The sequence below is a fragment of the Symphalangus syndactylus genome, chromosome 21 (genome assembly GCF_028878055.3).
Source record: "Symphalangus syndactylus isolate Jambi chromosome 21, NHGRI_mSymSyn1-v2.1_pri, whole genome shotgun sequence".
Lineage (NCBI taxonomy): Eukaryota > Metazoa > Chordata > Mammalia > Primates > Hylobatidae > Symphalangus > Symphalangus syndactylus.
This window is the reverse complement of record NC_072443.2, coordinates 22,021,225-22,046,184: the sequence shown is the minus strand read 5'-3', so window position 1 is coordinate 22,046,184 and position 24,960 is coordinate 22,021,225. Positions and strand designations below refer to the sequence as shown.

At 37.4% G+C, this 24,960-nt stretch overlaps 1 protein-coding gene across 4 annotated transcripts in view; it reads right to left on the bottom strand.

Annotated features, from left to right (window-relative positions):
* Positions 1-24,960, bottom strand: part of EPHA6 (EPH receptor A6) — a 951,077-nt gene that overhangs the window by 19,581 nt on the left and 906,536 nt on the right. For all 4 annotated transcript variants that reach the window (XM_063630562.1, XM_063630563.1, XM_063630564.1 and 1 more), the window contains one exon: positions 12,331-12,480. In XM_063630562.1, coding sequence (XP_063486632.1) covers positions 12,331-12,480 — 150 coding nt within the window. The remainder of the gene's footprint in view (positions 1-12,330; positions 12,481-24,960) is intronic.

Sequence of the window (24,960 nt, the reverse complement as noted above, 5' to 3'; positions counted from 1 at the left end):
ATGTTCATGTATTAACTCTTTTAATCTTCACAGTAACTTTATGATGTAGGTATAATTGTTATCTCCATTTTACAGACAAATAATCATAACAAGAGGTTTAACTTGCCCAAGATCACACATCTGAAAATTGTCTTCAAAGGTAGTCAAAGAAGAAATTTATATTTTTTAAGCAATTCACAAAATTGCTTAAAAGATATATGTTTCTAACAGATTTTTAAATTTATTCATCCAAACGGATAGATATTAAACACTTAATATGTACTATTGACCATTCTGTGTTCAAGGGATAACATAACAAGTCAGGTATATCTCTGTCTTTAAGAAATGTATTAACTATTGAGAGTGACCAGGGACTATGATTATGAGAAGTGCCACATAGAACAGGCTGTTATGGGAGCATGTGGGAGAGGTACCTAACCCAGCCTCAGGAAGGCTTCTCCCAGGAGGTGACTGAACCTTAAGGAGTATGTGAAAGGGTGCAGGGCCAAGTGGGTGGATTGAGGAAAGGAGATGTGATCTAGAATGCAAGTAGATTTAGGTGGCTAGAATAGTCTTCAAAGAGAGGAATGGTGAGTTTTGAGGTTGGGGGGTTACGTAAAATTACATTTCTTGAGATCATGAATGATTTGGCATGATATAAACTTAGATTTTACACAAAGGGGAAAAGGATTTTAGAAAGTAAATTATATTAGATTTCCCATTTAGAAAAGCTCACTGTGGCTGCAGTGCGGAGAGTGCGCTGGGGAGTCAAAGGATCCAGGAAGGAGCTTTGCAGTGGTCCAGGCCTTAGTGGAGGCAATGGCTGTGGTGTTCAAGAAGTGAACTGTTTTGACAGGACTGGGCTGAGATTAGATGTGCCAAGTAGAGGGAGGAGATAAACAACTTCTAGGATTTTGGCTTCATCAGCTGGTAAAGAGAGAGGACAGAGGAGAAGAAGCAATTCTGGGGCTGGAGTGATGATGAGTTCAATTTTCTATGAACTTTCTGGTTTCAGATTCAACATATATACCTTTGAGAGTTTATTATGTGTCAAGTTCTGAGCTAGGTGTTTTAACACAGTTTACCTAATTTAGGTCTCAAAATACTTTATTATTTGAGTATGATTATACACATAGGTAAGAAAACCAAAGCTCAAACTGATTAAAAGATTGGGTCAATATCACATAGCAAGTAGTTTCGTGAAGAATAGATTAATATTATCATCATGGTAGCCTCTCAGTCACAGTAGTGGTAGATAAATCTGTCCTGAGTCTTGCACCACATCTTGACTCATTCCCCCAGAATTAGATCTTGAGATCTCTTTGTGTGACTTACATACTCCGTGCTTTCACTATCACCTATCTGCTTATGGCCTCCATGTCAGCAGCTCTAGCTCAGCTTTCTCTCCAGATTTCTATATTTATCACCTATAGGATATATCACTTCATAAAGATTCTTGGATTTATTTTGTGCAAAACTAAACCCGCTCCTCCTTTGGGATTTTTGTCCTTTAGGAAGGGTACTGCCATTCTTCCAGTGATCCAAGTTAGCGGTCAGGGAGTCATCTGGGCCTCTGCCTTTCCTGTTGCTCAAAATTAACTCATCATGCTGATTCTACCGCCTTCATAAAACTTATATCTTTTTTCTTTCTGTCTTCAAATGATTTATTTCCCATTTTGATCACTGCAAAGGCCCCCCTATTGGTCTCCTTGCTTCTCCTTTTCCTCCACCAATCATCCTCCACGATGCAATGAAAGCAATCCTACTGAAGTGGAACTGTGATCATGTTCCTCCCACATCTGAAATCCTGCAATGGCTCACCATGTGCCTGGCTCTCAGTCCTCACCTTTGCTGTGTTCCGTTTTACCCTTGGCTCCAGTCAATACAAAACATCTGTAGTCTCTTAGCTTGCGTGAACTGAGCTCCTCCAGAGCAGTGACTGTTTCTTTGTTCCACGTGTTCCCAGCATCTAGCACAATGCCTTGTCAAGTCAAAGAGTGGAGTGCCAATTGTCAGATATGTGATTTATGAAAGCTGAATTTTCAGAGAAGCTTGAGAAATCCTATATTAATCTTTATCTTCATAAACATTTTCTTTGTGGAAAGTTTTGATTTAGAGGTATATTCTGATTCCCTAATTAAGGACTGACAGGGAGCAGCATATGGGGTGCTTTGTCTAAAGGACTAATTGAGGTTTGTTGTCTTAGGATACGAAGGGGTGATAATTAACTAGAGAGAATTTTTTAACAGTTTGGTTTTGTGATATTTGTAGGCTGTCATCCTTTGGGAGAAGAGTTATACAAGGTTATAATGTAAGAAGAAAATTAAAATAATGTGAAAAATATGAAAATGACTGCAATGATAATTTTTATGAAAAGTTAGAAGGAATTAGATTCTGTCAGAAATTATTATCTTAAACCTGGCTGCTTATTCTAAATAGATCATACTGGTTTCTTGACATTGACATCACAATTTTTAACAAACTAGAATCAACAGAAGGCTCAGTTGGGGCACGTAGCAGGCTGTTCTGCTCTTGCTGAATCTGATGAGTTTTCCAATTTTCTTGATGGTTTCCGAATCAAAGAAGGCAATGCACATCTTATATTAAGGAACACAAGTATTAGACAGTCAATAAGAAGATATTGAGACATCTCTGAACAATACTATTGAGCAAGGACTGCTTAGACTCTGCAGGGTATCACATTTTTATGTTATAAGGCTGCTAGGTATCTCCAAAAGAGAGGCACATTGAATTTAGTTATTTATACAGTCTTTTAAAAAGAAACTGTCTCAAAATTTAACAAGGGCTGAAATGTACACTAGAAAATGGAATGTGAAATGATTTTATTTTTATCTTCCTTCTAAATATTCTTCACATCTTTGTGGAAAACCTATAATTTCAGGTAGAAGGGGGATTGCAAAGCAGAGAGCCACAGTCTATACTTACTTTTTGTGATAACGATTACTTATACAGATTAGGATATTTATATTCATAACACAATAACACTGGTAATGTATTTTCCTGGTGTGCAATATAAAGATTGTGTCTATATGAGAAAAAAAAAAAAAAAAACAAGGCAGAAGGAAAGTGGTTGTAAGTAAATAACGCTTGTAATTTTATACTTTCTGATATGGCTTGGCCGTGTCCCCACCCAAATCTCATCTTGTATTGTAGCTCTGACAATCCCCACATGTCGTGGGAGGAACCCAGTGGCAGGTAATTGAATCGTGGGGGTGTGTTTTTCCCATGCTGTTCTCATGGTAGTGAATAAGTCCCCTGAGATCTGATGGTTTTATAAAGGGCAGTTCCCCTGCACATATTCTCTTGCCTGCCACCACGTAAGACATGCCTTCACTCCTTTTCTGTCTTCTACCATGATTGTGAGGCCTCCCCAGCCATGAGAAACTGTGAGTCCATTAAGCCTCTTTCCTTTATAAATTACCCAGTCTCTGGTTATTTCTTCATAGCAGTGTGAAAATGGACTAACATACTTTCTCATTCAATATTTTTCAACATTCAGAATGTATAACTCAGTTAAAAGCAATCAAATGCCAAATGAAATTAGGTATACTAATAAAAAGAATTACAGAAAAAAGTGGTTACAGTGATGAAATATTTAGACACAGAAAACACTTTTTTCAGAGACTAATTTGTTATTTAGCCTAAGATTTTCTTTTTAAGATTTTCTTCTTAGCTTTAAGATTAAAAAAAAAAACTTTCTTAAAATCCTACACCTAAGACAATTCTCCATCCTTTCTTTTTGGAACTCACAATAGCATGTCAAGGACCTATATAAAATGGAAAGTGTTGGTCCTTCAGAAGGTCTCCTTTTTTTCGGATTGTTAAATGAGTGGACAAAATGAGGAACAACATGTAGGACTCTCATATGTTAAAAAGTTGTTGATGACATGATTCATCATTTAAAAAATCTTTGTTCCTAAGAGTTTAAAGTCTCATTCAGCTTGTAAGTCATGGAAACAACATTGGAGAAGGAGTTGCCTGAAACCGCACTGAAGTCCTAAGCTGTCACTAACCAAGCTCTGCCTTTGGGCAAGTCTCTGACTCTTCATTGATAAAGGAAAGAGGACTGGACTCTGTCTGCAATAGTACATTTCACCTCAAAAAATCTATGTTTCTGGTCATGGAAACCGAAGATTTAGTCTGTAGGAACTTTGGTAACATCTCTAGATCTGGAGTTTCTGTAAATTTAATTCTGGATTTGGCCTCCATTCTAAGGAATATTTCTCACAGAGTTCCAAGTGCTTAGATGGACCTCTATATTGAGACAAAAATACAGACAGAACCAGAGTATATCCTTGTAAAGTAAAGCTAGGAAGATTTGGGGCACCACGGTATTTCTTACTATGCCAGTTCCTGGACAACAAATTACGTTTTTGAAAATACAAGGACACATTCCAAATCTACTTTTCTGAGACTGTTTTTTTTCTTTAAGAAGCTGACGTTCTTAAGACTTAGTGCTATTTCCCAAGCACTCTCTGGGAAAAAAATGAGATTTCTTCACTGGTGGATCATTTTGATTTTAGAAAGATAGTAGACAGCTCTAAATAATACATTTCCTGGCTCCACTAAAAATATCTAAAAGCTATGGAAAAATAGATTATGACTACAAAGAAAAAGAGAATTTGAAAATGCTCTCTTTGTAAAGGCTCCAAAGAGCATGAAAATGAATAAAAATCATAAGTTCTAAAGCTAGTAAATATATTTCTTCCAAATAGAAATTAAAGGTATAATTAATTTTTTATGAAAATATTGCTGGCATGTACACATTTTCCAGTTTTGTGGTGATTCAGTTAAAAAAATTTTCCCTTGAAAGTTATACTGTGGTAGTACCGTATTGGTTACTGGTTTCTTCTCCTTGAAACTTATTGGAATTATGATTGATTACATCTCATAATATTCCCTATTATTCTTGCCTCTGTAGCAGATGTACATCATACTCATGTAATTAGTATGTATTTAATTAAATACTGCGATAGCCTATTTACCAACAGTAGGAATTACTGAAAAGTTAGGAAAACGAAGGCCTTTTTGAAAATTCCTTTGGTAGAATACATATTCAAATAAATGTGAAAATTCCTCTGTAATATGGAAGGTTGAAATAATAGAAGTGGGCTTTTAGCAATTTACTGTAGTGTCTTACACAGATCATTACACAAGGACCATTACATAATAAAGTAGAGTTTGGAAAATCTAATCAGAGACAAAAATCGGAAATGACTGGGATCTCTGAGTCATAAAATCATGCTGCATTTCAGGTAAGTGGATTCTACATATCCACTATTCTTGGCTGAAGGACTGACCCATAATTGAGAAAGGTTATAGAATTATGAGTACAAACAGGAAGTACAGTAAAAGGTTATTTTCTTCCTTCTTAAATTTGGAAAAAACGAATCAATTCAGCTAAGATCAAAAGTTTGTTTCCGACCACATCACCTATAAAAATAAAATTCTAATGATAAACTCCATATTTTCCCTCTCAGGTGAGTTTCAGAAAGCAATCTAAAGCAAAACCCATTATTATTTAAAAGCATTTGAGAAGCAAGGAGGGAAAAATAAATGAAAACAAAAACACCAAGGAAGCCTACTGTTTTCTAGTAAACCTCAAATGAAATGCTCCCTGAGAGCAGTTCTCTTTTTGGGAAACTGAACTAGTTTGGTAGCTAGCATATGCCTAAATGATACCATACCCAGGAGGCATTTGGGCTTCAAACTGCTTCAAGGTGATTTTTATTTTTTAACAGCATCATGTCAGGGGAAAGAAACAAAACAAAACAAAACCCGAGACTGCAATCTTACATTTAAGATCATTAGCTTGAGCTAAGTCACCTCTCATTTAAGTGTCGCTACTTTTTTCCCTACATATGAGATCTGTGGGGATTGGTTATTTAATGTTGCCTGCTGTTCATGTTTTGCTTCCATTTTCTTCTGTTAAGTACACTACATGGTATAAGTGTTGGAGGCAAGAACCACAGTGCCCTTGGTATCATCTTTGGAGCATGTGTAGCTCCAGCATTACAATGCACTTCCATTATGTAGTAAATAATAACTATTTTGAACGTGGATGAAAATAACATAAAGCATTACCCTGAAATACCTTACAAAAAGAAGAAAAATCTTCATATGCTAGAAAACAGCAAGGGGCTATACACTTTCAAGGTACTTGTGAAATGTTTCTGGTAATAGGCTAAATATGTCAATCTTTAAAATTTGATTTTAAGCTACTGCCTTTATATTTTTAAGAAATATAGTAACAGTATGGTACATTTTATAAATTTTTAACATCGAGACAAAAATCCTGTAGAAAATATTTATATTTCTAAACAACTGGGAGTCAATCTATATTATTTTGCTAATAGGAAACAATGAAAATACTACTCTTGTGATAGAGTAGCATGCATAATTAAATGTGCTTTGATCTCATTTTGTAGAACTGTGGTATGGAGACTCCTTTGAAAATTAGACTTCCACAGTAGAGCTTAATGGGTAAAAGCATGCATTTAGGAGTAAGCAGGGGGCCTGAACTTTGGTGTTATCACTAACCAGCTATGTAACCATGGGTAAGCTACTTGTACTTTATAAGCCTCAGTTATCTTATCTAGAAATGGGAGCAATAATGGTTACCTACATCAGAGAATAATCTTGAAAATGAAATGAGCTAATAATATCAAATACTTGGCTAATAGTAAGACCAGAAAATGTAAGCTATTAATTACCATTGATTAAACACCTATGTACCAGATACTTTACATATATTATCTCTAATTCTTTCAAATTCCAGAGCTCGGTATTTTGAACCTCAGTATACCCAGTCTCTCAGAAAGCTTAAACAACTTGCCTAAGATTATATGGCTAGTGAATTGTGGATCTGGGATTCGATCCCAGATCTTTCTAGCTAGAAAGCAGTGGCTCTTAACTGGGGGTGATTTTCCCCTCCATTTTATGTTGATGACAGGACAACATCTGGGACATTTTTGGTTGCCACAGTGTGGGAGGGTTTTACTGGCATCTGCTTCTTAGTGGCTGAGTATGCTGCTAAATGTGCTGCAAAGCATGTAACATATTTATCTGCAAAGAATTTTTTGGCCCCAAATGTCAATAGTGCTAAGGTTGAGAGATCTTGTTCTGAAGCCCGACTGGTCTTTTCAATATAATCTGCTGCCTCATTAGAATACAGTGATGCAGAATGTTAATATTTTGCTGTCATTTTTTACTGCAGTAAATAAAGTTGCTCTTGAAAATGTTGTATATCAAAAAAGTAATATACACCTTCTGATAGCACAACTGCATTGCTTTGGGGAATTCCTCCCTCACTCGAGGTAATTATGGGGAAACTGCCAGTTACAATGCTCTGACCACCTCTAAGTGCACAGACTGGCACATAAACCTAGCTGGGTCAATCATAGTGTCCATTTTCCTGGCATGGTTCTGGTTTAGTGTTGGGCAGGGTCCTAACAAAGCCAGCCAGAATCTCCTCTGGGATTGGTGTACGAATTTGCACAGAAAGAAGGTCTCGTTTTGCTGGGGTTGCAAAGCTGGAATACTGAGCCCTGGAATGTAAAGAAGCAGACAGCGAAGAACTTAGTAGCAGGAGAGAATGAGGTCAATGAACCTAGTGAAGCACTAAAAATCCTGCATGAGCCTCTGGATTGAGCAATGTTGGACCACCTTCTTAGTTTCATGATGAAAAAATTTCCTAATTTTTGCTTATGTTACTTTGGGTTACGTTTCTTTTATTTGTAATCAAAGGAACCCTGAAAAATAGAATCTGCACGCTTTCTTGGCATATATATTTATTAAACAATAACTGTGTTTTCACACAGTATTGTTTCCATTTAAAAAACAAGTAGAGAGCACAGAATCTACCCTTGATGAGTCTATATTCTATTTGGGGGTGGGGACAAGACTTAAAAATACCAGAATTTTATCTCATTACCTACATAGTGGGTTCTTTGAGAGTGAAAACTGCATTTTCTTTTACTTTATTCCCCTTAAAAAAAAAAAAAGATACAGGACTTCACTCTGTCACCAGGCTGGAGTACAGTGGCACATCATGGCTCACTGTCACCTGGAACTCTTGGGCTCAAGCCTTCTGAGTAACTATGACTGAAGGTGTGCGCCACCACACCCAGCTAATTTTTTCTATATTTTGTAGAGACAAGGTCTCGCTATATTCCCCACATTGGTCTGGAACTCCTGGGAAGTGATCTTCCTGCCTCAGCCTACCAAAGCATTGATTATATGTGTGAGCTACTATGCTTGGCCTACTGAGAACTGGATTTTCTAATTCCCCATCCCCACCCCACATACATATTTTGTCTAATGACTGGTGCATGCTTAACTGCTGAATGGCTAAGCAGATGGCACCTGCTGTTATATTTTGTTAGGTCTTTTATGGAATAGTTCTGTGTACTCTTTTTTTCTTATTTCCTTTCCCTAAAGTATAATACCACTGACCTTTGGGAAACTTGTTATATTATTCACTAAAACAGATTCTGCAGACTCAGAATTGTTCATTGTAATAAAATATACAACAGTCTGCAGAATGGAGAAACTCATAAAAACAATCTGAAATTTCTTAAACTAATTTAAAATCATAAAGCATGGTAACATTCCATTTGATCTGTATGAATAGCTTTGTTAAACTCACCAAATTGTAGTAAAAATATAAAATATTCTCACAGAACATTGTCAAATTTGTATTGTCTATCACATTTTCATTTAAAAGAGGCCTTGCTTGGAAAAAGTCAGACGTAATACTGTATTTTGATCAAATAAATGAGAAATGCAGGACAGATAGGGAATAGCCAGTATTTGGAGAGAGCAGCTGGGAAGTTTTTGATTAAGCTATTTCTGCTTCCAAACAAAATCCTGGTTATAGGATCTGTCACAGTTATGCTGACTTCCAATATGTGAAGCTAAACAGAATTTCAACTCTCTTTACTGCAGCGCAAAAAATATTCACAAGATACATAAAAGATTTTAGCTCTTACTATTTTCCTGTAGTCTTGGATTGATGTGAGGACCTCAAGGTTTGGGTTTTTTTCACCCCCCAGGCTTCCATCCTCTTTTTTCCCCTTTTCCCAGATTCTTGCTTGAATATTCTTTGGTAATGCACGTCAAGACCATGACAATACAACAGCTTAAACCCTACCTGGTGGAAAAACAACCAAGCTCTGGGTGGAGGAAGAGTTCAGCCTTGTGCTGTGAGCATTGGCAATCCTGAACAAATGAGAATGAGCTTAATGTTGGAACTCTATTCCTGGCTGCAGCATCTTCTCCAGGTTCCAGATAGAGCCTCTGTGGCCAAATGAGGTTTGATAGACAAAAATCACTCTCTAAATGGTCATCTTGGGCACAGATCACCAATATACATGGCCAGAATGGCTGGGCAAACTTTTGGGCAAGATCCAGGAAAGGAGGGGTGGGCAACAAGGTTTGGACTGCTTTAGGCTACAATTATTAAGAACAATTTACATGGTGGTCTATATTGAAAACTACACATTTGGGCAAAAGCTGCTCTCCTAAAAAATCTGTCTTGTGGTCTGGCATCTTCATTTGTCCTTCTGCTCTGTGGACATCCTATCTAATTCTTGGCACCTCTGCAGAGATTCGGGAAAGTCCTAAACATCAGAAAAGAGTATTATGAATCATTCCTTATTCCATTTGCTGAGAAAAATATAATAACTATTTCTTCAGAGATTATAAAATCATAACATGTTACTGTTAAAGTAGATATTAAATATCATCTAACCCGTTTCTTGTACTTATTGAAAGTGAGGCACTTTTAAAGTTAAGTGTCTTTCATGGTTGAGTTATAGTCCACATAACCGTGGCCATGGTTACTAAATGGGTGGTGCCATAATCTGGGGGGCAGGAAAAATCATGGAACTGCCTTTTATATTTATTTGTATCCTCCTATTATAAGAATGATTATTTAAGAATGTCTAATTAGAATGATTATTACTTTTATGACCATATAACAATGACTTTCATGAATATATTTTGCAATATATATATTTAAATCAACACCCCAATATCTCTTATCCTCTTCTCTTGCTTTTTCCCCCATAGCAGTGATTATCATGTTATATACTTAGATTTTGTTTATAGTCTGTCTCCTTCCCATTAGAAAGTAAGCTCCATGAGGGCAAGAAACCACTGGCCTTACGTGAGGAGCTACATAGACTGTAAACAAAACCACCAAGAAATATAAAATTATTCCTCTTCTCCTTGCCCATGACCTATTCTAGAAGTTTATTGGAATTATTTTCTAAGAGAATTAATAAGTCACCACTATGAGAGTTTAAGGAAATATGTCACTTCTCTCTGCCTCAGTTTCATGACCAATAAAGGGATTGGCCTAGATAATCTTTACAGTCCCTTCCAAATGTAATATTTGTTCTCTGGTGAAAGCCTAGTTCCTAGAATGGAGAAGGCATTCACTGAATAGTTTTAAATGAATATATTAGTACAGTAGTACTTGTATATAATCTGCAAATAAATATACATATGCCATCTATGGATGCTCAAGAACTTCTTACTGATACCAGTATATTGGTAAAGTTTTGGGCCCTCTGATTTAAGTCTGCTGGGAACTGGTTAAGACAAGAACTAAATAGAATACCAATTAGGGAGGGTACTTGAGGTGCAGCCTCTTCTTTGCAGTGAAGACTGTAACTCATCTGGAGGAGAAGAACTTTTTATTCTGGGCATTTGCTTGAATGGCCTATTTCAGTGGTGTTAAAATAGGACAAGCAGGCAAGCATTATCTTGAGTTTAGGGCAGAAGAGGAATTATGGTAACTGAAACCAGGGCTTTTACTACCTAAGGTTAACTGGTTAAAACAAACAAAATCCCCAGATATGGGTTCCTTTTGAAAGTGAAGGAACAAATTTATGCCTCTGGAATTCAGTTTTAGGAAAAACTGGAAAAGCAGTCAGGAACTGCCCCAAACAAAACCCAGTGGCAGGGAAGAGCAAAGGGGTCCTTCAAATAAGATTCCCTGATGAATAGCAGACTGTAGGCAAATGACCCAGATCCAAAAAGTCTAAGTGTTGCGGGGGTGGAGCAAAGGTTGCTGGTTACGATGCACTTTGTCCTTAAGGCCAAATGCTCTGCAGGGCCCAGTCACACTGGCTTTGCAGTTTGATGTTGTGCTTTGGAGAACAATGACTGAGCAGTGTGTTTGGCCTCAAACCTGCTGCTACGTTAGCTTCTGGACCTAGCATTTTCCACAGAGTCAGTAGACACCCACAGTACTAAGGAGTCAGTTTCAAAAGCAGTACTGTATGGCAGGGAGACACACTAGCCATGGCCAGCCAACCAAAATCCAATCTTATCTATGCCTGACATTAGAAAAGGATAAATTTTCTCTGTGATTAAGTCCTTAAGATACTTGGACAATTTGAGATTGGGATAGTATGAGGTGTGGAGGTGTGTGTGGGTTGCTTCAGTTGTGTTAAAACTGGCAAAAATAAATGAGATGTGGCAATAGTGTTTAGGGATTATCTATAGTTACATAGCCTTTGTTTCCAGCTATGAACATTCAGAATCACATTATAGGTGATTTCTCATTACTATTGTATCAGAAACCATCATATAGTTTGAGAAGAAGAGGTGAGTAGACAAAGCCTGAATTTTGAGATGAGAAAGTGGGAACTTAAAATATAATGTCAGCTCTGACAGCACACTTATTTGCATTGTCAGAGTACCTGCATCTTCTGAATACTGTCTCTATCACTGTGGATAGGTCACAGGGGTTAAATGTGTGAATTCTCCTGTTCTATAATATTATAGTATCAATCACCAAAGTAGTTTTACAGATAAAATAGACACAAAACAGTTTGCATTAGGGGTCATGCATCTCAAAAGAACCATACTAAATGGCATATATTGATAATGCATTGCCTGAAAGCATTCACTTTTTTCCCTCTAAGTGATATTGTCTAATGTAAATTAATTTGCTCTTTACAGTGGTGCATTGAATTGCCCTAAGGAAGAAACGAACAGTAAACATTACTCTTTCTTTTGTCTTACTTGTAGGTCAAGGCTATTGCATAAACACAGTCAAACTTCATTAGAACAAGCATGGAAATCTCAGATGTAACACGTGGATCAGGCACTCACATGGCACAGCCTGGCAGCTGTCCCTGAGGACACCAAATACAGCTCAGAGTGAAAGGTTACTCAGCTTCTCAAACTCAGCCATAGACCATGAGCAGCTCTCAGGAAGATAAAGGCCAATCTGAGTGAGGACAAAAGGCGTATTTCCCCCTCAAGCTAATGTGTTAACATTCACAAAATGGCAGTTTAACTATCAGTAGCACTTACATCTTGGTTAGACATTTCCCAATAAGGTCTCTCTCCATAGGACATGACCTCCCACATGACAATGCCATAGCTCCATGCATCACTTGCTGAGGAGAATTTTCTGTAGGCGATGGCTTCTGGGGCTGTCCACCTTATGGGGATTTTTCCACCCTGGAAAACAAATTGGAGATTTCTTAGATGGCTTATCATTGTATTAAAAACAAAATGGTATTCCAATTAAATATTTTTTATTAGAAAGATCTAAATACTTCATAATAGCACTGGCATTTTAAATTAAAATCTAAAGAAAGCCAGAATAATGTTAAAATGTCAGAAATATTTCCTATAATTATTCAATAAAAATAGCTTTAATGGGAAATAAGTCACACTTCAGAAATATTTTATTTCATTCATTAGAGAAATTTGTTTTTAGTTTAGATTCACACAATTAACCCCTCTATAACGCCATTTGAAGAAAGTTCCAGATTATAGGACATTAAAACTAAATATCATTGAACACTCATTAAACATTGTATTGCATTTATAAATAATAATGAGAATAATCTCTAACTTAATTGAAGACAAGTGCTTAAATACAGAACAGAAACATTCTCTACCAACTCAATACTTACCAGAATTGTATTTTGTTCCCTTTCTTTGCTTTACATCTGCTATGATTACATTTATTTTATATGAAAACATTCTTAACCAGTATATAAGTGCACCTTGAAAAGATAATCTTTCTTTCAAAGACTTTAATATAGTTTATATTTTTATTCTTCAATTTCAACTTAACATTTTAACATATTAAAGGAATTAAATTGTATAAATTTAAAGGTTCAAGAATTAAAGTCTGCCATTGTGTTATACTTAAATTTTATTAACATTTATTACCTTTTATCTCTTGAAACACTCTATAAATCCCTTTTTACTGTAATGACAAGAATAAAACAATTCATCCATTTGATTTACAATTTTAAAATCCCTGCAGCTCCAAAGTGCGAGTTGAAGGGACGAAAGCAGCCCTAGCACCACTAGGTGGCGGAAGAGAACAAAGAGCAGCTCCCAGATTGCTGTCTTAAACCGTGGAGATGGCTTAGGTTTATAATAAAAATTATTTTTGACAGTCAGAGCCCACCACAAAGGGATTGTTTCAACATTGTCCATGATCATGATCACATAATCTGATCACCCACTGGATGCAAAGCCTGGTGCAAGTAGGGGTGGAAAGAAATAAAATTGTGTTCTTTGGCCCTTAAGGAATTTAAGTTAAATATCTTTAAAGGTGAAACTATTAATTGAGTAATCTAAACATTACTTATTTAGTAATGCTTAGCAAACACTACTTATTTAGTACTGCTTAGTAAACACTACTTATTTAGTAATGCTTAGTAAACACTACTTATTTAGTAATGTTTAGTAAACACTACTTACTGGGGTGAGGCGATTCATCCAAAATGGGAACAATTTAGGTTTCACAAGGCAAATGAGAGCATTAATGGTACCCTTATTTCAAAGACTAGTAGCATGGAATTGTTAGAAGAAACCTTGGGGAAAACACCTTGAATCCACTCCCCTGATTTTACAAGTGGACAAACTGAGCCCAGGGCTTGGAAATTTCAAGGTTTATAAATTTCTCAACATATTATTAAGTACTTTATGTATACTAATGCTATCATATGATGTAAAGGTGTAATACTTAAGCACAGGGATTCTGTAACCACATATCAAAGCAGCCCAATAGAAGGAAGCCTGACGCCTGAGGTTTTCATGCGTCAGGGCAGAGGTTAAAGGCAGCACCAATTTAAGACTAGGGAATTAAATTTACAAAGTTGGTGACAGTAGTTTAAGAGTGTTGGGGGGCAGGGAGCTGCAAGGGGAGAAAATTCATTCTTGAACCCAAAGTAGGGTAGCCAGATACAATAAGGGACTCATGGTTAAATTTGCATTTCAGATAAATAACAAATAATTTTTCATCATAAGTATGCTCCACAAGGGAATTTTTTGGTATAAGTACATCCCAAATATTATATGAGACATGTTTATACTTTAAAAACAAACAAATTATTGTTTATCTGCAATTCAAACTTAACTGGGCACTCTATATTTTTATTTACTAAATCTATCTACCCTAATCCAAAGCGCTAAAATAATTCAGAAATGAGAACACTGCAAATGATCCAACTGGACATAAAGTCATGTTCTAAAAAAAATGAGTGTGATCTTCACAAGGGGGTAAGGATAACTCTACTTGTATTTATGCACCAATACTACAGTATTCTTGTTTTATTGTATGTTTGTGAGTAAAGTGCCTCAGTCTTTTGGCTCTGCATATTGAGCTATTTAAGTAAGATTCAGGTTTGTTTCCAATATGGAAGCCACATTTCCAGAGAACAAAGACCAAATTTGTCAGTTTGACCTGAGAACATATACAAGGGCAAGGGCAGCAGTCCCATCTGGCATTTCTCATGCTGGATCTTTCTTTGTTCCAGAAAACAATATGTAAAAGTATGACTTGCTAGCCTGCCTGGCTGTTCCTTTGCTAAATCTTTGTGGGTTCTATTAAGATAGGTCAAAAAGCAGAGTTAATGGTTATTTTATGTTCATTCACTCATTCACCTATAAATGATATTACATATAAATTATTCACATATAAATTTATATTTTGAATAATTTGATATCACATATAAATGACAACATTATTACTTTCCTTTGTAAGATTTTATTTTTTTCTTCAAGGAGAAGGTATTACAGAATATTTGATTAATGGCATTGCTCCCTGTTATGAACTGAATTGTGTTTCCCTAAAATTCATACATTGAAGCCTTAACCCCCACTGAGACTATATTTTGAGATAGGGTCTTTAAAGAAGTAATTAAGGTCAAATAAAGTTATAAGGGTATGGCCCTCATCTAATATGACTGTGTCCTTTCCTTATAAGAAGATGAAAAGGTATCAGAGTCATGCAGGCACAGAGAAAAGGCCATTTGAGGCCATCCTCAAGAAGAAGCCATCTGTAAGCCAAAGAGTTGGGCCTTAGGAGAAGCCAAGTTGTCAGTACCTTGATCTTGGACTTCCAGTCTCTAGAACTGTGAGAAATAAATTCCTATTGTTTAAGCCACCTAGTCTGTGGTGTTTTGTTATGGCAGCCCTAGCAGACTAATACACTACCACTATAAAAAAAATTTTTTTTCAAAATACTTCGTTAAAATGAACAACATTACAAAATGGACAGTGCATCTTTATTTCAAATTTTATTTCAACTGTTGTCTTTTTTTTTTTTTTTTTTTGAGATGGAGTTTCACTCTTGTTGCCCAGGCTGGAGTGCAATGGCGCGATCTTGGCTCACAGCAACTTCTGCCTCCTAGGTTCAAGAAATTCTCCCGCCTCAGCCTCCTGAGTAGCTGGGATTAAAGTCACCTGCCACCACGCCCAGCTAATTTTTTTGTATTTTTAGTAGAGACAGGGTTTCCCCATGTCGGCCAGGCTGACCAACATGGTGATGGTCCATGTTGAACTCCTGACCTCAAGTCATCCACCTGCCTTGGCCTCCCAAAGTGCTGGGATTACAGGCCACCACAGCCGGCCAACAACTGTTGTCTTTAATTGGAAAGTATGAACTGGAATAAATCTTAAAATAAAACATGAAAAAAATGGGACATAAGTTTAATGTAGGAAATAGAATTCTAATTAACAAAATGCATGATAATACGAACCTGATGGTATGCACAAACTGGAATAATTCTGAGCATACATGGAATAGGGATAGGGAAGCAGTCACACCTTTTGTTCCAATGGGAGGATATATACTGGATACAGTTTATATCTAATTGCAAGATGAGGCAGAAAGGAACAAGCCCTTAAGGCACTGCATAGTCTCCCTTCCTTACATTAGAGGAAACACAGAAGCACCTGGGTTTTTTCTTTTTCCTTTTTTAATTGAATGGATCAACTTAAAATTTCATGGCTTGATCTCATCTGCATATTTTTGCCCATAATCTTGAATCATATACAGAGGTAATGCACTAAGGTACTTTTTTTCTCAAAGCATTAACCACCAGATGTTTGCTTCAGGTTTTGGGAATGAACAAATAGTACTTTAGATTTGAAATCACAATTATTGGAACATTACATGTTGCTTTACCATATGTTTATGAGAGAGAAAAAAGTTACCAAAGATGCTAATCAAAATGACTGAATGTAATTCAAATGGCTTCTCATTTACTAATACTTCTCTTACAGAGCAAGCTTAATAACTTAGGGAAGAAAAGAAAAACAGGAAATAAGTAAACTGGAGGGGTACTAAAATGTTTATTAGTAAACCTTCTGTGTTTTTGTTTTCCAAGTCATATTCAGAGATTGTTGTCTAATAAGTAGGTAGTTAGTTGTAGCTGAAAAAGTGCTGATGAGGGAACAAGGAGTACTGTATATTTGTATATCTTTGCCCTATATCCCCAGAGTGGAGTTGTATTATAGGTGCATTTAACATCCGAGTATTACTACATAAGCCTCTAATCTTCAGAGGAGAGACCAATCAATTGAAATGTAGTAAGGATACAGAGGCTTAATACTGGAACCAAATGGAAAAATTCTGTAGAGAAGCAAGAACACTTAAAATGTCTCTCTCCATTTCTTATCTACTGGATTTGATGGTTATCTTGAAGGTAAAGGGTTTGAATAGACAGTAATCTGTCTGTAGACTTTTCCTATGTTCTCAATCTATCTCTATAGTACTCAATAAATGAGTATATATTATACTAAAGAATAATTTAAAAAATCCTTAAGAGCAATTTTGACTAAACATATTTTTCTTCCTGAAATACAAATTGTAAGATGCAACTTTACTATAGTTCACTGTGTGACCGTGGGCAAGGCTTAATCCCCGGAGTCTTAGATTTCAGAACTGCAAAATGAAGGGATTTGAATTAATGACCATAAAATAGTAAACTATAATGAGTTTTGACATTTGCCCACAATTTCTCAGCTCCCATTAAATTGTAAAGAGATAGGCCATATGAGTTGGTACCAAGACCATGTGAGCAGACAGCCTGATGGCAGACAGAAAAGGAGGCAAGCACACTTTAGGTTACATCCCTGGCCAATAATTCACGGTTACAGTGGTGATCATGAGTGGTAAGCAAGAGGAAAAGTAACTTAAACACTTTGTTTAAGAAGACAACAGCATGAATAATATATATTGGAAAGGTTTGAAACCAAGACATTGACTTTTTCTTCCTTTTTATTTTTTAACTCTTAATGGGTAACCATTGGTTATTTAGAAAGCTTATTATATGGAGTCTTACTGATGTCAGACAAAGAAGGCATTAATGTACTTACTGGAGGATGATTTTAAATTATAATTTCTTGTTGGGATTATGTGTGGCAGAGGTGGTCTCGTTTCAGGAGCTTTTGTGGAGAGGTCAGCATTCTGGGGCCTTCTGCCTTAATTCACTATGGTGTCCCAAAAAGTCACAGCAAGTCACAGAATGATCTCAAATTCACTAGTTATAACAGACAACCCTAACTAGGGGGATAGTCCTCTTACTTTTGAGAATCACTGATCTTGAGAAAGAAATCCATCTCTTGTGCATCTCTTCCTAGTTTGTATTCCCAAGTCAACAAATTATTTTATAGTGTAAAACAATATTATATTGTGCATGTGTTTTAAAACTATGTGCCCAGCCTCTTTCAGAGAGGCATGTGTACTTCTCCTTTATTGAGATTTACAAATCTAGGGAAACTTTGGTACACTGGAAAGTTTTGTCCTTTTCTGAAATATGGAGATAATATCTGTCTTAATATGGAGATAATATCTGTCTTTGCTTGAAGAAAGTTTGAAGGCTAATAGTGGAATGAATTCATTTATAGTTACAAAGGAGAAACTTCTCATATTTTGGCTTCCAGATAACATTTTCTAAGTGGATTAAATGAGATGCTATGCACAAAGCACCTCTTAGCAGCCAGCACCTAGTGTACACTCAGTAAATGTTATCTATTTCCTTAATTATGTATCCAAAATTTGTCTTTTTTTGGACTCATTGGGCTTCCAGCCCAGATCAGCATCTCAATTCCTTCATGTGCAATCACTGAACTCACCCCTACCATGCCCAGGCTTAGGGATGATCTTCTCAAACAACAGATTTTAGGAGTCAGATGTGCAAAGTCAATTCTGCTGATGGACAGTCTCTGACACAGTTCTAGCAATTTAGACCTTGTTTTGCCTAGTTCAAGGAAATCTGTGTGTCTTGGTCCAGTGAGTTTGGTCCCATGCTTAAACTCCTGCCATTGTCCTGCCAGGGCATCTTAATATTTCACAGGTAGAATTCTGTCATCATGTAATATCATTTATGGTTGAATGCTGGCAGGCCAGACTTCTGTCTGCAGCTTGACCTGCCTGATAAGGACTGTGTCTGGATTGCTTGCTTTTCCTGTGTGTTTCTATTCTCTTTCTGAGGTCATGGCACACTCGGTAAGCTATGAAACGCTTGTCCTTGAAATACACATGTAGACACAGTCACATATGTACATACATGCATGCATGCACATGAGATTGTGCAGGTGCACACAATTTTGTATCAATGTCTCAAGATTCACAGATGCCAGATTAAAAACACTCTTATCCTAAGCAAAAGAAGCTTTTCTTGGCACAGTATTTTTAAAATATTGCTTCTTAATAACCAATTTTTATAAGCAGATAAGCACTGCAGAAATCGATGGTAGGCAGCATTGTTTTAGGTAACAAACATATGAAACTAACTTTTTAAAAAATCTTATATGAGATTTTTTATCCCTTGTTCCAGGTTTTCATTATGTGTGCTGAGGACCTTCACGAGGGTGTTCACTGAGGTCTCAGGGTTTTATATTTTATGAGGCCAGAGCTCACCAACTATTGGTCCTTGGGTTGAAAAAGGTCTGAATTTAGGCTTTTCATGGCTAAGTTATTTTTATTTTGTTTCCTTAAACTGAAACTAAATGTCTTTAGACAGGGCGTGGGCTCTCTAGAGCATCTGCTCCACCCTCTCACCAAGTCTTTCATCAGACACACTTGACCTATTTCCATTATCTTCCTGGCCCTGTCCATGTTGCTGCCCTGTCCCTCCCCCACCCTAACTCTAACCCTACCCTTCCATCTGATTATGAAATACACAATTATCTACTTTTGAAATTTGTTTTACAGTGTATTTTTCATAGAGAATAGGGGCAGATGAGAAACAATTTCAAATACACATGAATAGCTAAATCATCAGCTTTGTTTTCTACTTGCTAAAAAAATTCTTAACTATGGAAAGACTCTCCTCCTCCTCTCCTCATTTGGAATACTTAGAACTACACTACATTTTTATTCATTGTTTAAATGTATAAGCAGCTCAGTGAATGCTAATTTTTTGTTGTTCCTGTAATAAAACACTGCTTATCGTGCTATTCAAACCCTGAAGAATTAGGATCCTTCTCACCTGCTTCCCCTTAAATTGCTCCTGAAAATAATTCATTGCCATCTATTTCTCAGTATTCTCTTTCACTGAGAACATAGGTGCTACATAATTAAATGAGTAACACTATTCTGGGGGACATCTGTAAAATTGGATTTTCTATTTCATCCTATAAGGTAGATAATGTAGGACACAATGCTATTGTAGTGTGGGAAAATAAATATGTACTTTATTATGAGAATTGCCATTGTATCTGAGTTTAGATAACTTAAATACTACTGACAGTACAAGCAATTTTTTCAAAACAACCTATCGCTTATTATGGTTTTGAAAATAGACTGCATGGTAAAGACTTAGGGATAGCTGATAATATGTTAAAATGAGTTAAAAATACTATTCCCACTCTTATCTGGACAGCAGTACTCTTCTCTAACATCTGTCTTGAGGTATTCTCTCTCTCCCTTTTTTAAACCCAGCTATACAGAAGACTACCTACCCCAGCCCACCCTCCCCAGTGTATTTTAAATAATGATTTTTAAAGTTTCTTATTTGTAGTATTTATGGCAAAGAACTATGGAAATTAACACAAAAGTAATGGGTTTTCTTTTTAAAAAATGTACAACATAAATCATAAAGGGGAGTGAAAGATTAATTATTCCAGGCCATTGGCAATTGTTAATATTGAGATATTTAATACATTAACTTTTTAATGAAAATATAACTCTTCAGATATATAACATTTGACAGTTTTATAAAGCATTTTTATATCAGTGGTATCAGTTTGATGTGTAACATTAAAGAGCGGGTACTTTGCTTTCTTATCAGGTTGCACTGTGAGAATAATACTCATACAGGGCAATGATTAATCCCTGTAGCATCTGTGATGATTAATTTTATGTGTCAACTTGACTGGCCTGAGGGATGACCAGATAGCTGGTAAAACATTATTTCTAGTGTGGTTGTGAGAGTGTTTCTGGAGGAAAACATTAGCATTTGAATCAGTAGATTAAGTACAGAAGCTTTCCTTCAGGACAGGCATCATCCAATCTACTGAGGGCCCAGATAGAACAAAAGAGTGGAGGAAGGGTGTTTGCTTTCTCTTCTGGAGCTGGGACATCCGTCTTCTGCTGCTCTTGAACATCAGAACTCTAGGTTCTTAGACCTTTGGGCTTTGGGACCTATGCAAGTTCTCCCCTGCCCTTGCCCCTTTCTTAGCCTTTGGGTTAAAACTGAATTATATCATCAGCTTTCCTGGTTCTCCAGCTTGCAGATGGCATATCCTGGGACTTTTCAGCCTCCATAATCACGGGAATGAATTCCCATAATTATATATATATAATTATATATATATATATTAGGATATATATATATCCTAATGGTTCTGTTTCTCTGGAGAATCCTGACTGTATTAGTCCATTTTCTTGCTGCTGACAAAGACACACCTGAGACTGGGCAATTTACAAAAGAAAGAGGTTTAATGGACTCATGGTTCCATATGGCTGCGGAGGCCTCACAATCATGGTGGAAGGCAAGGAAGAGCAAGTTATGTCTTACATGGATGGCAGCAGGTAAAGAGAGAGAGAGAGAGCTTGTGAAGGGAAACTCCCATTTTTAAAACCATCAGATCTTGTGAGACCAATTCACCATCACAAGAACAGCATGGGAAAGACCTACTCCCACGATTCAACCACCTCCCACCAGGTCCCTCCCACAACACGTGGGAATTCAAGATGAAATCTGGGTGGAGACACAGCCAAACCATATCGCTGACTGATATGCCATCTATCTCTATCCATGGTTGGATGAAAATTATTTGAGGAAAAGATTTAGATCCTGTCGTTAGGAAAATAAATTGCATAAAGTGAAGCATACCTATATTTATACTAGTAGTATTTGCAAACTCTGCTTAAAAACAAATATTCAAAAAGAATGGAAAACTTGTATAGTACTCCAAAGTATACACAAGGGTGATTCTCATAAATCCTGGGGTGCTTGTTTTGGACAAACAGCATGCAAAGTAGAGAGACAAAACAATGGTAGAGCTGAATCCTGGCTTCTTGGCCCTCTTTCTTCTCTAATCTGTTTTGTGATCTTAGGCAAGTTACAGATTTTTCTGTAAATAGAGGGAACTGGACTTGTATCTTGTAGTTCATATGAAGGTCTAATATTCCATGATTTCTTAATATATGTAATACCCCAGTGAATTAAAACAGAGGGAACAACCTTCACTTCTGTCTAAGGAAACAGACAGAAAGTGTTAGTGCAGAGCTCAGTTGCTTCCTGTGCCATTGTTATGCCCATAGGCTCTTTATACATTAAGTTAGACTGTTCCTGACAGATCCACAGTGCTTGGAACATATCTGAGCAGCAGGTCTTCTTTTGCAGCTATTGCATGTAGTGTTGTGATATATTGGTTTAGAATGGAACAGTGACCTTAAATTACCATTGTCAGAAAGGCTAGCTCTGACTATCATCTGAGTAGGAGAGAAAAGATGAAGAATGACATCTTTAGAGGCAGTCTGTTTGGGGTCAGCTACTCAGTCTGAAGTACACTCAATAGGAAAGAGGGCACAGTCATCTGAAAGACTGAAGAACATCACTCTAGGGAAAGGATGGGGCTGAAGGGCTTACCCCCAAAGGTGGAGAACTTGGAAAAATGTCTGGAAGTACCTGGAGCTGGAAATACCAAAATATGTTTAATACAAATAAATCTATTTTAAAAGTAGACTTTGGCTGAAAGAATTATTAAAATGCTCATATTTTCTGTATTAGTCTGTTTTCACATTGCTATAAAGAACTACTTCAGACTGGGTAATTTATAAACAAAAGGGGTTGAATTGACTCACAGTTCCACATGGCTAGAAAGGCCTCAGGAAACTTAACAATTATAGCAGTAGGTGAGGGGGAAGCAAGGCATGTCTTACATGGTGGCAGAATAGAGTGAGAGTGAGGGAGCATCTGCCAAATACTTTTAAACCATCATATTTCATGAGAACTCACTATCACAAGTGAAGCATGCGGGAGACTGCCCCCAAGATCCAATCACCTCCCACCAAATCCCTCCCTTGACGTGTGGGGATTACAATTTGAGATGAAATTCATGTGTGGACACAGAGCCAAACCATACCAATCCACCCTGGCCCCTCCCAAATCTCATGTCCTTTTCACATTTCAAAACCAACCATGCCTTCCCAATAGTCACTCAAAGTTGTAACTCATTCCAGCATTAACTGAAAAGTCTAAATCCAAAGTCTCATCTGGGACAAGCAAGTCCCTTCCACCTATGAGCCTGTAAAATAAAAACAAGCTAGTTACTTCCAAGATACCGTGGAGGTACAGGCATTGAGTAAATCTTCCAGTTCCAAATGGGAGAAATTGGCCAAAACAAGGGGGCCATAGGCCCCATGCAAGTCTGAAACCCAACAGGGCAGTCATTACAATTTAAAGTTCCAAAATAATCTCCTTTGACTGCATGTCTCACATCCAGGCCACACTGATGCAAGAGGTGGGCTCCCAAGGCCTTTGGCAGCTCCGCCCCTGTGACTCTGCAGGATACAGCCCCATTGGCTGCTTTCACAGGCTGGTGTTGAGTGCCTGTGGCTTTTTTTTTTTTTTGACTTGCATGGGGCCAGGTGTATGTATCACTCTGGGGTCTTGAGGATAGTGTCCCTCGTCTCACATCTCCACCAGGCAGTGCCCCAGTAGGGACTATGGGTGAGGGCTCCAACCCCACATTTTCCCTCTATATTGCACTAGTAGAGGTTCTGCATGAAGGCTCTGCTCCTGCAACAGACTTCTGCCTGGACATCAGGCATTTCCATACATCCTCTGAAATCTAGGTAGATGCCCCCAAAGCTCAATTCTTGTCTTCTGCACACCTGCAGGCCCAATATCACATGGAAGCCACCAAGGCCTGATGCTTGCACCCTCTGAAGCAATGGCCCAAGCTGTACCTTGGCCTCTTTTAGCCATGACTGGAGCTGGCACAGCTGGGACATGGGGCACCAAGTCCTCAGGATGCACAGAGCAGTGGGGCCCTGGGCCCAGCCAGTGAAACCACTTTTCACTCCTAGGCCTCCAGGTCTGTGATGGGAAGAACTGCCATGAAGATCTCTGAAATGCCATGGAGACATTTTCCCCATTGTCTTGGTGATTAACATTTGACCTCTCTTTACTTAAGCACATTTCTGCAGCTGGCAGCTTGAATTTCTGCCCGCAAAATGGGATTTTCTTTTCTACCACGAGGTCAGGCTTCAAATTTTCCAAACTTTTACACTCTGCTTCCCTTTTAAACATAAGTTCCAATTTCAGACCATCTCTTTGTGTACACATATAACTGTATTTGTTCAGAAAAAGCCAGGTCACCTCTTTAATGCTTTGCTGCTTAGAAATTTCTTCTGCCAGGTACCCTAAATCATCTCTCTCAAGTTCAAAGTTTCACAGATCTCTAGGGTAGGGGCAAAATGCCAGCGGTCTCTTTGTTAAAGCATAGCAAGAGGACCTTTGCTTCAGTTCCCAATAAGTTCCTCATCTCCATCTGAGACCACCTGAGCTTAGATTTCATTGTCCAAATAACTATCAGCATTCTGGTCAAAACCATTCAACAAGGCTCTAGGAAGTTTCAAACTTTCCCACATCTTCCTGTCTCCTTCTGAGCCCTCCAAAGTGTTCCAACCTCTGCCCATTATTCAGTTCCAAAGTTGCTTTCACATTTTTAGGTATCTTTGTAGCAGTACCCCACTCTTGGCACCAATTTTCTGTATTAGTCCATTTTCATTTTGCTATAAAGAACTACCTCAGACTGGGTAAAAACAAAAGAGGTTTAACTGACTCACAGTTCTACATGGCTGAGGAGGCCTCAGGAAACTTACAATCATGGCGGAAGGAGAAGAGAAAGCAAGGCACATCTTACATGGCGGCAGGAGAGAGAGAGAGGAACTGCCAAACACTTTTAAACCATCAGATCTCATGCGAACTCACTCACTATCATGAGAACAACATGGAGGAAACTGCTCCCATGATCCAATCAACTCTCACCAGGTCCCTCCCTCGACATGTGGGGATAATAATTGGAGGTTCATTTGGGTGGGGACATATAGCCAAATCATATCATATTTTAAGTAGGTTTTAAAGCTGGGTTAAGTTGATTAAAAAATGGAAGACAGTTTACTTATCCTCAGGTTCATAGTTGAGAAAATTTATACAAACCTTTATTCTTCAT